Below are 15,510 nucleotides of genomic sequence, written 5' to 3' on the forward strand. Positions count from 1 at the left end.
ACATACATATAAACAAAGAAATCAGTGTAATTGTTATTTATTATTAATTAATTAATTTATTAATTAATATATTTATTTTCATGCAAAGAAATCAATCAGTCTCTATTTAAAATTACTTAATTATTTGTTCTTGGTTTTTTCAAACGTTGTCATTGTTGTATTTAAGCTATTCTTCATCGAGCTACTTTTTAAATTTCTCATTAAGCTTTTCGAAAACAGGGGCAAATTCTTTCATAATTTCTAACTCTTCTTCAGGTGTAAGTTCTTTAAGTCCATTTTTCTCAATAAATTAATCTAATTCAGTTTCTGTGGCACCAACATAAAAATCGCAAGCAATTATACATAAACAGGCATCTTTAAATAACTCAAAATTCAAGTAATATGCAGCATCTAACAAAGGTTTTATTCTATCTACATTTTAAGTACCTTTGTATTCTTTGAGTAATAAGTAGGTCTTTTCGTCTAAATGATTTTTAGGATCATTGCCAGTTAAAGGCTTTTCAATTTTAATCAAATTTTTATCATAGTTGTGATCTTCCAAAAATCTTTTAATAATTAGTAAAATATCTCTAGAGATATCTACTGTAGCTACTTCGCTATGGTCTAAACCTTCTACTAACTTTGAGAATTCTGCTAGTTTTGAGCTAAAAACAATACCTTCATCATTTGAAGTATCGTTTCTTGGCTTTAAAATTATAGTATCTGATTCTGAATCCATTAGTTAAATTTTCCTTTTCTTTTTAAAAATTAGAGCTGAGATAAATATTTTTATTAAATAAGATTTAATATTATTAGCGTCTTTTACTTTTCCGATAAGATTTTCAACTTAATAATTTCTGAGAAAGCAACTTTCTATAGATGCTAGCAGAAATTTATTTCAATAACAACCTCATCTAGTATTTATAAATAATATATTTTTATGTAAACTTATTTGTCATTAAAAAATTAACATAAATTCATTAAAAATAATATTAAATAAAACTTAGTTTAAATATTAATTTCTTATATATTTTATACAATTTTTATTGAAAACTAATAAAAAAAGCTAATTTTGATCAGTTTATAATTATAATTTTAAATAATTAAGAAGTCTATTTGAAATAATTTTTTTAACTTTTACTAATTTTATTACAAAAAAAATACTTATTTAATTATTAAAAATTCATTAAAATGTTTTTATCTTACAAAAAAAGGGGAAAACAAAGAAATTTTTATAAATTAAAAGAAACATTTAATATATTTATTAAATAATATTTTTTTTATTTAAATTTTAAAAAATAAACTAATTTTATAATTCTAAAGTATTATTTAAAGGTTACTGGCATAATTGAAATTAGATTTAAGTTATCTATTTATTTTTTATAACTTTTATAATATTTTTTTTTAATTATTATTTGCTAGTTATTGATTAATTAACAATTATTTTTAAAATTATTTAGTAAGTTCATTTTAAAAAAATTTTTTGATTTTAATTTCATAAAAATATATAAATACTTATTTAATAATTAAAATTTCATTAAACTGTTTTAATCTTAACAAACAAATAATAAGAAATATATAAAGATTTTTATAAATTAAAGGAAGTTTTTTTTGTTAACTTTTAAAATAACATTTAGGAGGTTTAAGTTGTAAATGAATAAAATATTTATGGAAAACTTAAATATATTTTTAGTATTATTAAAATTATTGGAATGCATCCAATAAAAAGTTGCTTGTTTATTTGTCTTTTATAAAATTTCTTAATTTTTACCAATAGTGGTATATCTCTTTAGTCAGTCAAATAAATTACTTGGCATTGTAGGTAATAAGAAGGACTATTAATCTCTAGTATTTTTGATTGACTCTATAGCATACTGTAGTTCAATCGTTTTTTTTATTTATTATCTTGTATTCTAATGAAAAGTATTTAACTATTCTTTAAGTTGAGGTTACATATTTTTGACTCTATCGATTTCATTTGAAATACTTTTTGTGCATTAATCTAGACATAATTTTACACATTATGAAAGGTCTATTTCTTTTTCTTAACCTTTGTCATCTTTGACTTTGATAATATTACTCTAATTTTCTTTCTATTACTCTTGCTAAGATTTTTAATTCTTTTAAGATCCTTAACTAGTATTTATAATTTTAGGGTTTATTTCTATTTATTACTATTTTTATTTTGCTATTTATTAAGTTTCAACTTATTTAAGTTCATTATCTAATTTTTCTTAAAATTTATCCAGCACTTTCTCTTTAAGAGCATCTGTTTTATTAATTATGTCTCTAAACTAGTTTATTGATTCCTTATTCTTTTCCTCTAACTACAGATTCTTAGCTGTGTACAAAGATGCTTTTTGATTTTTTTCTGTAGAATCAAAAGCCAAAAATTCTGTATTATCTCTTATTGTGCAAATTATATGATTGTAAAAACCTTTTAATCTTTTTTTAAAATGATGCTTTTTTTAAATAAGCTCTGCTTATATATTTTCATCGTTACTATTTTCAATTTTCATATGGTCATTGAAAACTGATTCAATATCCTCTAAAACCTTATCTTTTATCATGTGCAACTCTTCTTTGGATTATATCGGTAGCTATACTTTTTGCTTTGGTTTGCTTTTTTCATCTTATAATTTCTTATCATTTTCATTAAGATTATTGTTTTCTTATTATTTAGAAGGAGATTATTTCTCATTAATCATTTTAATTAGATACGCTATTCTATCTTCTACTTAAATAATTTAATATTTGCAAACTTTTTAAAATTGAAATTTTGAGGGAAAATTAACTTAAAAATAATCAAAAGATAATTAAATGAATGACAAATTGTTTTTGGTGTCAAAAATACCAAAATATTTTCAAAAAATTTATTTTTTCGATAAAAATTAATAATTTATAGTTCTCATAAAAAATCATTTTACAAAATATAAAAAAAAATAATATCATTTTTTATATAAATTTAATTTATTTATTTTTTTGTTTAATTGTTTGTTTTACCTTGTCAATATTTGAAATTTAATTAAAAATATAGAAATTTTATTAATCAACATTATAAGTTTTAATTAGGTTAGTATTCTGAATCATTTTAATTTTTAAGTATTGAAAATTAATTTATTTAATAAGTTAAATCTATTTCACTAGCATTAAGTTTAAGGTGGGAGTTTTCAGTATCGTCTAAATTCGAACTCAAAATTGTTTCTTTCTTGGCTGAAGAAGCTTAAATTTTTAAACGTTTAACTGAATTTTATTACTAAATTTAATCATTTTCATTTTTTTTAGAGGAACTCATGTAAGCAATGTTTTTTGGGTATGTTTCACAAAATTTTTATTCTGAGTATTCATTTTTATTTTCAGGACTTGTTGTTTTCATAGAAGATATCGACTTAGTACTTCCAACTTAATTCTAAAAAACTTTACAATCAATATTTATCCTTGAAGATATTATTTTTTCTTCTATCTCATTATATAATTTTTTTTACTTATTTTTTTAACTGCTTTAAAGGAATTTTTGTTTTTCCAGAACTTCTTAAAGATCTTACACTTAGAGCTTAAGTGAAATTATTTCTGCTTCTTTCTCGTTTACTGTTAACTAAAGCTCTTCTAACTACTTTTTTTGCTCAAATTACTTTGGTATGTAATTTGATTAGAGTGGTTTCATCTCACAGGTGTTTGATCTGTTCATTCTCATATTATGCTCTGAAGCTTAAGGATACGCTTTATCATGTGCAGAAGATAGACTTCTATGGCTATACTCTAAACCCTCTGCATAAACTTCTTTTTAATGATCCAATAATATGCCTGATTATAATTCTCTTAATGACCTGTTCAGAACAGAGTTTTCAGAAATATTAGGGACTGCAGATAATGAAGTGCAAGAGTAAGAATTGTAAGCAACTTATGGGGATTCATTTCTGCAACTACTCAAAGTTTAAGCCTTATAATATTAATCTTCGTTTCTATTTGGCACAGAATGAACTCTCTATTCTGATTACTAATTATTGCTTGATAGTTATGAAGTTAAATTTGAAAGTGTTTGATTGAGCTTTTTGATACGATCACTATTGTTGTTGCTTATATTTTTAGGTAAAAAGCTAGTTTATGGTTTAAATGTCATAAACTACTATCCTGCCTAGGATTATCCTTAATTGGACATGCTTGTCTATAAAATAATATAGCTCCTATCTACAATACTTTCTTCAGTCACACATTTAGATCCAACTCTATTCTTAGCAAAACTTGTATGTTATAGTATTTGTGTGCTGTGCTCAGTGCTTTGATTTGAATGATTAAGCTTTTCTAATGTTTTGTTTGAAGCTTATTTATTCCTATTTCTTTAATTACTATAATAGTTTATTGATTTTTTCGATGAAGATATATTATTTTAGTTCTTTTACAAGTGAGGTTTGATGCTAGAACTAGAAAAGCTTTCGAAACTTTATTAACTTAAGTTGCACATACTTGTATTTATTCCATCTATATTATAATTTTTAGTTTTGCTTTATATTTATTTGGTTTAAGATGGACTTGCAATTTATTTTTATTTTGAAAACACTTAACTTTGTAGTTCTTAACCTCTGTTTTAACTTTTAGAAAGATTCAATTATTTCTAGGTATCAGACTTAATAGATTATTGTGATTAATTTAATTACTTCTTGCAAATTTCTAATAACTGCTATTTAGAGAGCTCCTCCAACACCTAAATTTATTGAGGAGTTAAATGACTTAAAGACTCTTCTAATTTTAAATTTTTTTCTTAAAAATCACCACTATTTCCTAAGTCTTAATAATAATTTTACTTAGAGTGGCTTTATTATTTATCTGATTCTTATTGCTTTTAGTTTTGATATTGTAAATTTTAAATTGGAAAATGTTTTTAATTCCTATTTTGTTAAGAATAAGAGTAGTTTAATTTGCTCTTAGTCTTAGACGCTTCAACATTTTTTGTTTTTTCTTTTTAGTTTAAGTTATCATTTAAATTTATCATTTTATCAAGACTCTAAAATCTAGTTTCCAACTTTAGGTCATCTTCTGTCATGTTAAAATCTGAGTTTTTAGGAATATTACTGCTAATTAAACATTATTAGAGCTTTTCTTTAGTATTACTTGAAAATGTCTTTGATGATCTATTGCTTCTTCCTTTCTGGTCGTTACTTGAAGAAGCGAAAGAAGAACAATTATTTTCAAAATTAAGTTACTTTACAATTTATTCTATGTCTGTTGAATTAGATTATTTATTTATATCATCTTCCTCTTCATATCTAATACTTTTAGAATCCTATTGAGGTATTATTGAACTAGCCATTTTTTTTAAGCTTGCGTCAGATTTATTAAAATTCTAAGCATCTTCTTACTCGATGTCAAAGCTAAAATTTAATGGAAGAGAAGTATTTCCAGATTAAGATGGATTAATTAAAATTTGGGTTGGATTCTGATTTCCTCTACTCATTATTTTTTACAATATTTGTTATGCACTTGAAGGCATAGCTCTCATTATTTCGTTTACTGTCTTAGAGTCAACAACTCTTGGCTCTAAATTTTCAAGGCTCATTTAAGATTCTAAACATATTGAAGAAATATGTGACTAAAATCCTCCTTTACTTTATTCATTATATTTAGATAAGTTTAAAGGTGATTCTTAGTAAGATTTCTCCTAGCCTGGTAACGGGCTTTCCTCAAAGAAACTTTCTCTATTAAATTGTAATTTCTTTTCGTCATTGTTAAAAACTTTATTTTCATTCTAAATTATAGAGAAAGATTTTTATGTATTACTATACTAATCATTTATATCTTAAGAAATGTTAGGCTCAATATGCCTAGTCAATTAGTTACTAGTTGGTTGATGCTATTAACTGATCTATCTAACAATTTATTCAACTTAATTTTTTAATGAAGTTTAGTTATTTTATTAAACATTTTATTTAAATGCTTCAATCTAAACTTATTGATCTGTGACTTATTGTTGTCGTTATTCATATTGATTATTTTTAAATTAATTATGTTATTGTTAATTATTGTTTTAAAAAAAGAATGATTGCTATTTAACTTAATTTTATGTTGTATTTTAGCTATTTCCTTCTGAAAAAAATGTTTAAACTCTTCCTTTTTCTAAAAGATTATTAAGTTTATCCATAACTTCAGATGATCCATTTTTATTTAAATTAACTATGCTTTTAACTTTTTCTTTGCTATTTGATCTTTTTTAAACATCTTTTGGCTTACTGATAAGCTTATTCTTATCATAAATCTACTTTTCTAGACTAGAGGATTTGGATCTCCCAGCTCTTAATATCTTATCTAGATTACTGAATAATGAAGCTTTTTAAGGACTTTTTATGTTTTTCTTTGAATTGGATGTTACTGAAAGAGATGTGAACGTAGGGGATATTCTTTATTAACTTGTTTAACAAAAGTTTTCTATCTTATCCATGTTTAACGAAGATCTATTTTTTAAGTTAGAATTTATATTTTTTTAACTTTTTAATTCTAATGTTTTATTCTTTTCAGCACCATTAGTAGCACTTCCACTATTTATTTGTTTTTTAGATTTTTAATTACTCCTTGTTGAGCTATATGATAGTGGAGTTTACTATTTATCCCCTAAAGCAATCTGAGATGTTTTAGACCTTTGAGCTTTATTTTAAGTACTAACACTAGGAGAAGAGTTACTATTTTTAATTCTATTAATATAATTTTAAACTCTGTTGCTGCTAAAATTGTTATTTTAGCTTAATGAAATATTCACATTTTTTTTATTTATAGAAGATAATTAGTTTCCTCCTTCCTTCAAGCTAGAAGTTGATTTGTCATTGCTCTTATAATTTTACTAAGACATAGAAGAAGTAGATCTTTCTAAAACCTTTTTTGATGTCTACTTTTTTGTAGTTCCTAGTGATAAAGGTCTTTTTTACTAAGGAGAAATAGAACGATCAAAAAAATTTGATGAAGGCCTTTGCTCTATTTCTTCCAAAATATTCTTTTAATTTCTGCTTAAAATTTATTGCAAAATTACTTAATTTTCTTAGCTTAGTTAACAACTAGTTTAAATATTAAGACCTCTATCTTAGGAAAACGTAAGTTCGTTTTAAGTGCTATACTAATTTTAAATATTTTTATTCTTATTAATCTTTTCCATAGAATTATTTTTTTGGTTTCTTTTTTTATCTTCATTTAGCATATTTTTATTTGTTACTACTTTATTTTATACATTCGAAACAGGACTAATGCTTCTTTAAGTAAAATATTTCTTGGGATCATTTTGCTTTGTAGATTAATATTTATTCGCTTAGGTTTAGATGTACTTCTCTTCTCTTTATGTATTGTATCCTATTTATAATCCCTCTAGTTAATCAATTTGATTATTTTAGTTGTTTTTAGAAATACTAAAGTTGTTGTTCCTTTTTGGCTATTATTACCTTTAAATATTAGAAGTATTCGAATTGATATTTTTTTAGTTTGGTTTATTTTAAACATTTTCTAATTCAAAAGAAAAATCTCCTAAATCTTTATCTATAAAGCTCAAATTTGAATATGTTTAATTATTGAATTATTTATCATTCATCTAAAGTTAGTTTACATTTTATTTATTGATTTATTATTGATTTTATTAGAATTTTTACTTTTAGATATATTTTTCTGATGATAGCTATTAATTAATTTAATTATCTTACATCGCAGTTATATCCTTAGCTCTTTAAAAAACACCACTTCCCTATTTATGTTTGCTCACATCTTAGTACTGACCTTGGAGTATTTTTAAATAAGTTGTTTATGGCTAGTTTTCTTTTTATTAGTCTTTGTTCCTAAAGTTATTAGACGATTACTAGGCTTTCAATAATTATTTTGGTTGCTTAAATGAAGAGTTAGATTTACATTAAGAAGTCTCTATGCAAGTATTTGATTCATAAACCTTCTTTGAAGATGATAACAACAAAGAATTAAAGCTACTTGTATTTACACTTTATTCATCAAAAAAATCCTCATTTTATGATGGGTTTAGAGTAACTTTTGATCCATCTTCAGAATTCCTTCCCATTATTTTTTGAAGGATGTTTTGTGCACTTTTAGGCATTATCTTCATTATTTAATCTACAGTTTCTCTATTTACTGATCTGGGAGCTATCTGCTATTCATCATATACAGAGTCCATAACTGAAAAAGTTTTATTGATGTTATTGTTATCATCTTTATTACGTTAGGAGATAATAAAATTGTTAGAGCTATTTTAGAAGGAGCATTCATTTTGATTATTTCTAAAAACATTTGTATTATTTTGTTTTAAGAAGCGATGAAAATTATGATCTAGAGATTCTTAGACTTGTATTTCACCTAAGCAATTATCATATTTGCTGCCATTACCTTAATCAATACAAGTATTGCTATCTAATCTAGTCAAGTCAATACCTTCATCGTCATGACAATTCAGAATAAGATTCTATTTTGAGACTTATTTGAAGGCATTTTGCTTTTAATATGAATTATTTTTTAAGAGCTTACTAGATTTGTTGGGAACAGATTACTGCCTATTAATTTAAACTTCACTGAGAATACCCTTGTTCATGAAGCTAGCTAATTATCAAATGCTCTGTTTAGTGACAAAAGTTTTAAGTAGCCTAATTCTAAAATATTTTATAAATAAATATATAGTTAATATTAACAAAAAACAAGCCTTTTATCTTAATTAATTTCTTTATATTTTTTTCTTCACTTTATTTTTTCAAAATTTTGGCACAACAAATTTCCAAACGGCTTTATTTTTTTAGTAGTCTTCTTTTAATATATTAAAGTAAATTGATATGATATATAGCTCAAAGTAAAGATATATTTATCGGCTGATTAATTAATTTACATTTGCATAATGATTATGAAAGTATTGTTATTATTTATTCATTTATTATCTAATCTTTAAGAATAACTTCAAAATAAATCAAAATTTTATTTAATAAATTTTAACGAAAATTTACAACCATTTATATTCACTCTTCTTAAAAATCTATAAAAGTTATGGTTTAAAGTAAAATAAATAAACTTCATTTTTCTCAGAATAAATTAATTTTTCATAAATGTTTTAAGATTATTTTGAACAATTATCAAGATGTTTTTTAACAGAATAAAATTAATTTATTTTTTAAAATAAAATTTAATTTAATTTATTTAATATATTCTATCTTATTTAATTTAGATTGAAATTTCTTTATAAAGAGGCTCTAAAATAAAAAAATTTTATTTATATAATAATTAATTTTAAAATGAACTCAAATCTTCTAAATATTTTCCATTAAATAAATACAAGTATATGAATAATTATTATGAGGATGAAATAAATACAAAAATATATTCTAGCTAGATATAAGAACAAGCTAAAAGTATTGATTTTCTAAAAACATATTTTATTTACTTTAAGTTATTATATCAAATTTTAATATTAAAATATTTAAATTTATTTTTAATTCTACTATTTTTTTAATTTGGTAACAAATTTGTAAATCAAACAAAACAATTTTATAAATTAAAAAAAGATTTACATTTCAGAAAAATATAAAAAAGAGTGAGTTTCTTTTTAACTAGAGATAGATTTAGATTAATTATTAATTAATCGATTAACAAAATAGGTACTAATATTTTTATTTTAATAAAATTACAATTATTGAAATAATTTTATCATAATAAATTTATTTTAAAATAAAGCTTCCTAAACTGTTTGTATTAAATTTATAATAAATAATCTTTTGAGTGATTAAAATTATTTTTATTATAGTTATTTAGCATTCAATGAAAATACTTTATGTAATCTGTATTTTTTGTATAAATTTTATTATCTTGCTGCTGGAAATAAATATTTTTTTTGGCATTAGAATAATCAATTGCAAGTGTCTTTTAAATATCAAAGTATTTTTATATTTTAAAGTGTTTAACAACTTCAGCTCTAGTATGAAATTACTTTTAAGTGTAAGATAGAGGACTGTTGATTCTTTTTTCATCTAGGTATAGATTTTAACCTGTTTTGTTGGCTAATAGAGAGTCTATTTTTTAAATATTGTTGCCAATATCTTTTTCTAAATTCTTTATAGCTTTGCTATTGAATTTTTTGCCATCTTTTGTTATTAGATTTTCAGTTTTAATTTTTTAAACATTTAGAAAGGCAGTTTTTCTATTTTTTATTTGAACATTTTAATTTTCTTCTTCTATAATTTTATTGCTATCAAAACTACTTTTTGGCCTTTGTTTTCTAAAATTTTCATATGAAGCCGTTTTTTTATTGTTTATTTAAGCTTATGATATAATCTCAAATTCAGATTCTTATGATTAAATTGCTTCTTCTTTGAAGTTTTCCTTTTCTAATGTACTTATTCTTATGGGCTTTTAATTTTCATAAACTAATTCTTTATCTAAGTATGTTTTAGAAGATCCTATTCTCGATTAAGATTACTATTTCTTTTTCTTTTCGATTGATTAGTTTATTTAATTTGATATTATAATATCGAAATTAGATGCACTTTTAAATATTTAGCCTATGAACTGCAACTTTTTATCTCTACTTTAAATATTAGCTTTTGTCCCAGCTAAGCTGTCATGAGTATGGAGAAATTTGTCAGCGTGCTTCATTGTAAATTACAAACTCTTTTTTCTGTCTATTTCAAATTATTTAACAGAATTTTTTTTGCTTGATTCTATGTTATTCTCTTCAACTTCTATTTCTCTAGAGCTTTTAAATTAATCTACTTTAGATGGAGAATGAGATTTTCCTCTGATTTATGGAATGCTACAAGTTGATTCGTTTAATGAATTTTAAAAATTTAAATTAGCCATTGAAGAAAATCTCTTGAGCAATGTAGTATTTTGGTTTTAATTAATAATGTTCTTTTATGCAGAATGTGGTAATGAGAAAGAAACTGTTGCTTTATCTTATTTCAATTCTTTTTAATTCACACCCTATAATGGGGCATCGATGTAAGGTTATGAACCAAGTGAATTATTTCTTGTTACTTGTTTAAGAAACAGAGATTTTTATGAGTTTTAATTGCCATAGATGATAATTTAATCTGAATTCTAACGTTATTTCATTTTGAAATCTTGCTACTCATTTGGATTATCTATTTACTTTTAATCTTGTTCTAAGATTGAATCATTAAAATCATTCATTAATTGCTGAATTTTACTATTTTAAAATTCAATTTAGTTCTACATTGAATTACCAACTAAATATTCTTCTTGTTTGTTTTAGTTAGCAGATGAAACAAAAGGTGTATTTATATTGACCTAATCGCTTTAAAATGTTATTCCTCTTTGACTTTATTGAGAAAGTACATTTGACCTAGCTGAATTTGGAATTAAATTAGTTTATCTTCTCGAAGCTGTATTACTTTATAAAGTGCTACTTAATAATTTACCCTAGCTGGTATCTGATAGATTAAGATCTTTGACTCTAAGCTAATTTTCTATGTTATTTTATCTTTGTTTTAATGATTTTTAAGTTTGTTAAAGATTAATATTAGTTGAAGGATTTGTGACTTGGGTTTACTGGTAATGTTATCTAGGTAGTTTCTACTATTATACTACTTTATTAATATCATTAAGATTATCAGATGCAATAGTTTCTAATCTAATAGTTTATACATTTTTAGGAAATATAAAAATTGATTTATTTTGAGAAGCAAGTATTTCCTATTCATCTTAGCTAACTAAATTTTTTTAACTAGGAAATGGGGAAATAAAGTAGTTTTTTGCAGTTGAATCTATTTCTAAAACAGGATTAGCTCTTTTTTGAGCTTTAAAACTGCTTTTTCTTTGCATTTAATTTGGATTTTATAAATTCTGCTTGTATTCTAGTGAAGGAATTTTATGTAAGTGTTTTTACTCGCTTGAGGGGATACTTATTTAATTAATAGTGTTCTCAGCTTATCTTTACTAGCTAAAATAAACTTACTATTGAGACTAGTTTAAAATTTCTTTAGAGCTCTATGGTGAAAGTATATTGATAGATTTTATAGGAACATCTTCAGAAGTATTCATTTATTTACTTTTGTAGTTTTGGTTTTTTTCATGCAGCATATGGATAATTTTCTAAGTCTTTTTCTACAGCTATTCATTAAATTCTTATCTTTAAATGTTATTCTTTTCACTGGATACTAATTTATAAAAATGAAAAAATTCTTTGACGCTTGCTACTTCGCGCTGGTCCTCATAATAGAATCCTTTTTGTTTTCTTTACTCAGGTTTCGAAGATTATTTTGAAAATAATTAGTTAAGTAAGTCTTGCTGCTTAAGCTTTCCCTCACACATTCGATTAATTAATATGTGCTCTATGCCCTTAGGCTAGCATGATGATAGTGTTGAAGAAGATCTTAAATTGTCAAGTTTTAAGATTTATCTTGATTGCTATTTACTTTGCAGTCTATAATTAATGTTAAAGTGAAAGTTAGACATCAGAGCAAAAACTTTTTTATAATAGAATAAGTTTTATAATGTGAATTGACTGTCTCTTTTTGCAATTAGCTCTAAGAAATTCAAGAAAAATTTACTAACTTTTACCTAAAATAAATAAAAATATAATTAACTATATTAATCTCTGAATAATGATAATCATTTAATTTATGAATTTATTTTGTAAATTTGTTTTTAGTTTTCAAAAATATTGATTTATTTTGTGAGCATTTACAAAAAAGATTCGACCAGTATTTCCTAAAAATTAATAAAAATTAAAAATTAAAATGTTTTTAGAACAAAAAATATTTAGTTTTAAAAGTAATTATTAATATATATTTTTAAATCAATTATTACATTAATTTTAATGGAGAAGAAATTATAAATTTGATTAAATGCATAAAAAGTTGTTTGTTTTAAATTATTTATAAAATATTCAAATGGCTTTATTGGATACAAAAATAACACCACATTCTTAATATTTAGTTTAAAAAAGAGTTTCTCATGTAATGATAATAATATTAGAGTTTGAATGAATAGTTATTTCTTCTGCAGTTCTACCAAAGAAACTCTTATCTTCTATCTAAGCCCTATAACCATTATTGCCTATCTGTGTAATATATAATAATTGATTTTAAAAGGTAATTTAAATAATACTTTACTATAACAAATTGAAATTAATCTTCATTGCCACAGCTATTAACATGCTTAATTATTTGTTCTGTTGCGTTATACGATGGTGTGAGCTCAACAAATTTCCAATTAATCTATTTATTTTATTTTATTTAAATGGTTTTAGTTTTTTCATTTTATCTCCTAAATTACATGTTTTGCTTATTCTAAATCTTCTTAAAGCTTTGCATCAATAGTTCTTGTGAATTTCTATTTGTCTGGAGTTGGTGCATAACATATTGTAATTTTATCATTTGGATTTTATGCTAAATTAAGTGCATAATTTAATGCTTTATAAGATTTATTTGATCCATCTATGCAGACTAAAAAGTTGAAACCTTGAGATTGAGTCTCTTTTCTTTGGAAAACATTTTTAACCTAAAAAAGTGGATATTTAACAATAAGACAAATAAGGGATGAATAATTTAAAATATTTTACTATAACTAAAGGAACTTTGCTATGATAGCAAGCTTATGAAACTGTTTAAGTTAAACCTCTTTATCTATTAGTATTGAAGATATTATTAGATATATTTATATATTATATTTTATATTTTATATAGAATTTCTTTAAAAATGTATTAAATTCTGTTTTAAGTACTCTTTCACTCCTTTTCTACCATAAAAGCCTAAAAATAAAAAGCTAATCTGCAATTGACCACAAAGGGATATTATTTATTCTCTGCATGAGGGTTAGTTTGGGTTCTTCTCTTCAAAAACAAGTTTATATTTATTGTGCGCAAACTGTTTCATATATTTGAATATTAAAATATGATAATAAAGGTTATCTATTATCTGCAATATGAAAGCTTTATGTTGTTTATAATTAACTAAAAGTTACCTTTTCATCGCATTCTAACTTATATTAATCATAAATGGTTTCTGCCTGCATTTTTTCAGGTAGATATTTTTTATTTCTGTTTGTGATATGTGCAATAATTAATTGGTCAAATTGATCTTTCTTTTGCTCAAGAAATTCCAAAGATTGCTTTTCATAAAATAATTAGTCAGATATTGATGTTTGCTGATTTAACATTTTATACCTCATATGCTTTTCTACTATAATCTGATCCATCTACTGCTACTAATAGATTTTTAAACTCTATTAATTGTGACATTTTTGATTTTATTATTTTTATTATAAAATTTAATCAAAATTTTTATAAAGTTACTTGCAACAATCTAAATATATTTTATTATATTAAAAATATATATAAAACCATCAAATAAAATACAAATTAAAAACTATTTTTCATATAATTTCTTTTAATAAAATATATTTTCATGAAAAAATAAACCAATTGGCTTACTTTTAATAATAAAAGGTTTTATTCAAAATAAATTTATAAAACAAAAAAAAAAAATTTTGACTTATTAGATATTTCTGAGTAGATTTATTAGCATTTAGCGAATTTATGATTTTGCTTAATTTATGTAATTTCTATCGTAAAACTAGAATTAATAAATTAATTATCAAGATAAATAACAAGAATAAATATATCTTATAATAACACTATTCATTATTTTTCTAAAATAATATTGATATTTAATATATTTAACTTGCTTCTAATAAAATTATTATGGGAAATTAACCACATAAGCTCTCATCTAATAGTAATTTTTTTATCTTTTTGCTTTTTTTAATTTTTCTAAAGTAAAAAATAAATCTTAGGGTATTTAAGCTGATTCACCTATAAAAAATGAATTATCTTAAATTGACTTATAAAATTTAGAATAATAACTGCTAATTTAAATGCATGAGTTGAATAGTATGTACACAAAAATATAAAAAAAGGTTAAACATGAGCGGAAAAAGATATTTTAAAAAATCGAAATTGCTATCATCCCTTTTAAAAGTATATATGATGACTTGGATCATATAATAAAATCTTCAAACATAAATATTATATTTACTTTAGCTAAGTAGTCTATTTTAGATTACGTCACACTAATCCTTCGTATAAGAAAGAAATTATTGACTTTGTATGATAGTCATGTAAAAATAATCTAATCTATAGATGAAAAGTTGAAAGAATCAGTAAAAATAAAAAATTCGTTGGAGTAATTAAAAGAATCAGTAGAATAATTAATGCCTTTTTACTAAGAAAACGATTTTCTTTAAAATTTTGATGAAAAAAATTAAGAGGATTTATTTACTTTTATTTTATAAAAATGGATAATAGAGGATCTTGATAAAAAATGATAAATAAAAAAATGTATCATTAGCAATTATTAAATTAAATTTATATTAAAATCCTGTTTAAATTTTAATACATTATTTATTGATTTCAATAATGTAGATTTAAATATTCAACATATAAAATTGTATTCAATTATTATAATTTTAAATAAATTTACTCATTTTTACTTAAAAATTCTAATTATTTTATATTTTTGTAGTTTATTAGCCTAATATAACTAACTCTAATTCTT

At 22.8% G+C, this 15,510-nt stretch overlaps 6 protein-coding genes across 6 annotated transcripts; 1 reads left to right on the forward strand and 5 right to left on the reverse strand. All coding sequences in view use genetic code 6, as the record gives it.

Moving 5' to 3' along the window:
- Positions 1-139: 139 nt before the first annotated feature.
- Positions 140-718, reverse strand: TTHERM_00459290 (hypothetical protein; the record flags this gene model as incomplete). The annotated part of the gene is made up of 1 exon (XM_001024237.3): positions 140-718. The coding sequence occupies one exon, from the start codon at positions 716-718 to the stop codon at positions 140-142; it is 579 nt and encodes a 192-aa protein (XP_001024237.1).
- Positions 719-1,772: 1,054 nt separating this feature from the next.
- TTHERM_000459299 (hypothetical protein) lies at positions 1,773-2,741 on the reverse strand (the record flags this gene model as incomplete). Its single annotated transcript, XM_012800041.1, has 1 exon — positions 1,773-2,741. The coding sequence occupies exon 1, from the start codon at positions 2,685-2,687 to the stop codon at positions 1,773-1,775; it is 915 nt and encodes a 304-aa protein (XP_012655495.1). The 5' UTR covers positions 2,688-2,741.
- Positions 2,742-3,028: 287 nt separating this feature from the next.
- On the reverse strand, positions 3,029-8,542 carry TTHERM_00459300 (hypothetical protein; the record flags this gene model as incomplete). The annotated part of the gene is made up of 1 exon (XM_001024238.2): positions 3,029-8,542. One exon carries the CDS (start codon positions 8,540-8,542, stop codon positions 3,029-3,031), a length of 5,514 nt encoding a protein of 1,837 aa, XP_001024238.2.
- Positions 8,543-9,750: 1,208 nt separating this feature from the next.
- TTHERM_000459309 (hypothetical protein) lies at positions 9,751-12,537 on the reverse strand (the record flags this gene model as incomplete). Its single annotated transcript, XM_012800042.1, has 1 exon — positions 9,751-12,537. Exon 1 carries the CDS (start codon positions 12,406-12,408, stop codon positions 9,751-9,753), a length of 2,658 nt encoding a protein of 885 aa, XP_012655496.1. The 5' UTR covers positions 12,409-12,537.
- A 370-nt stretch (positions 12,538-12,907) lies between these two features.
- Positions 12,908-14,195, reverse strand: TTHERM_00459310 (universal stress family protein; the record flags this gene model as incomplete). Its single annotated transcript, XM_001024239.3, has 7 exons — positions 12,908-13,015; positions 13,068-13,172; positions 13,231-13,455; positions 13,517-13,580; positions 13,679-13,821; positions 13,919-14,065; positions 14,121-14,195. The coding sequence occupies 7 exons, from the start codon at positions 14,193-14,195 to the stop codon at positions 12,908-12,910; spliced, it is 867 nt and encodes a 288-aa protein (XP_001024239.2).
- Positions 14,196-14,492: 297 nt separating this feature from the next.
- On the forward strand, positions 14,493-15,280 carry TTHERM_000459319 (hypothetical protein; the record flags this gene model as incomplete). Its single annotated transcript, XM_012800043.1, has 2 exons — positions 14,493-14,691; positions 14,733-15,280. 2 exons carry the CDS (start codon positions 14,493-14,495, stop codon positions 15,278-15,280), a joined length of 747 nt encoding a protein of 248 aa, XP_012655497.1.
- Positions 15,281-15,510: the final 230 nt, after the last annotated feature.

The sequence above is a fragment of the Tetrahymena thermophila genome (assembly GCF_000189635.1).
Source record: "Tetrahymena thermophila SB210 genomic scaffold scf_8254395, whole genome shotgun sequence".
Classification (NCBI taxonomy): Eukaryota; Ciliophora; class Oligohymenophorea; order Hymenostomatida; family Tetrahymenidae; genus Tetrahymena; species Tetrahymena thermophila.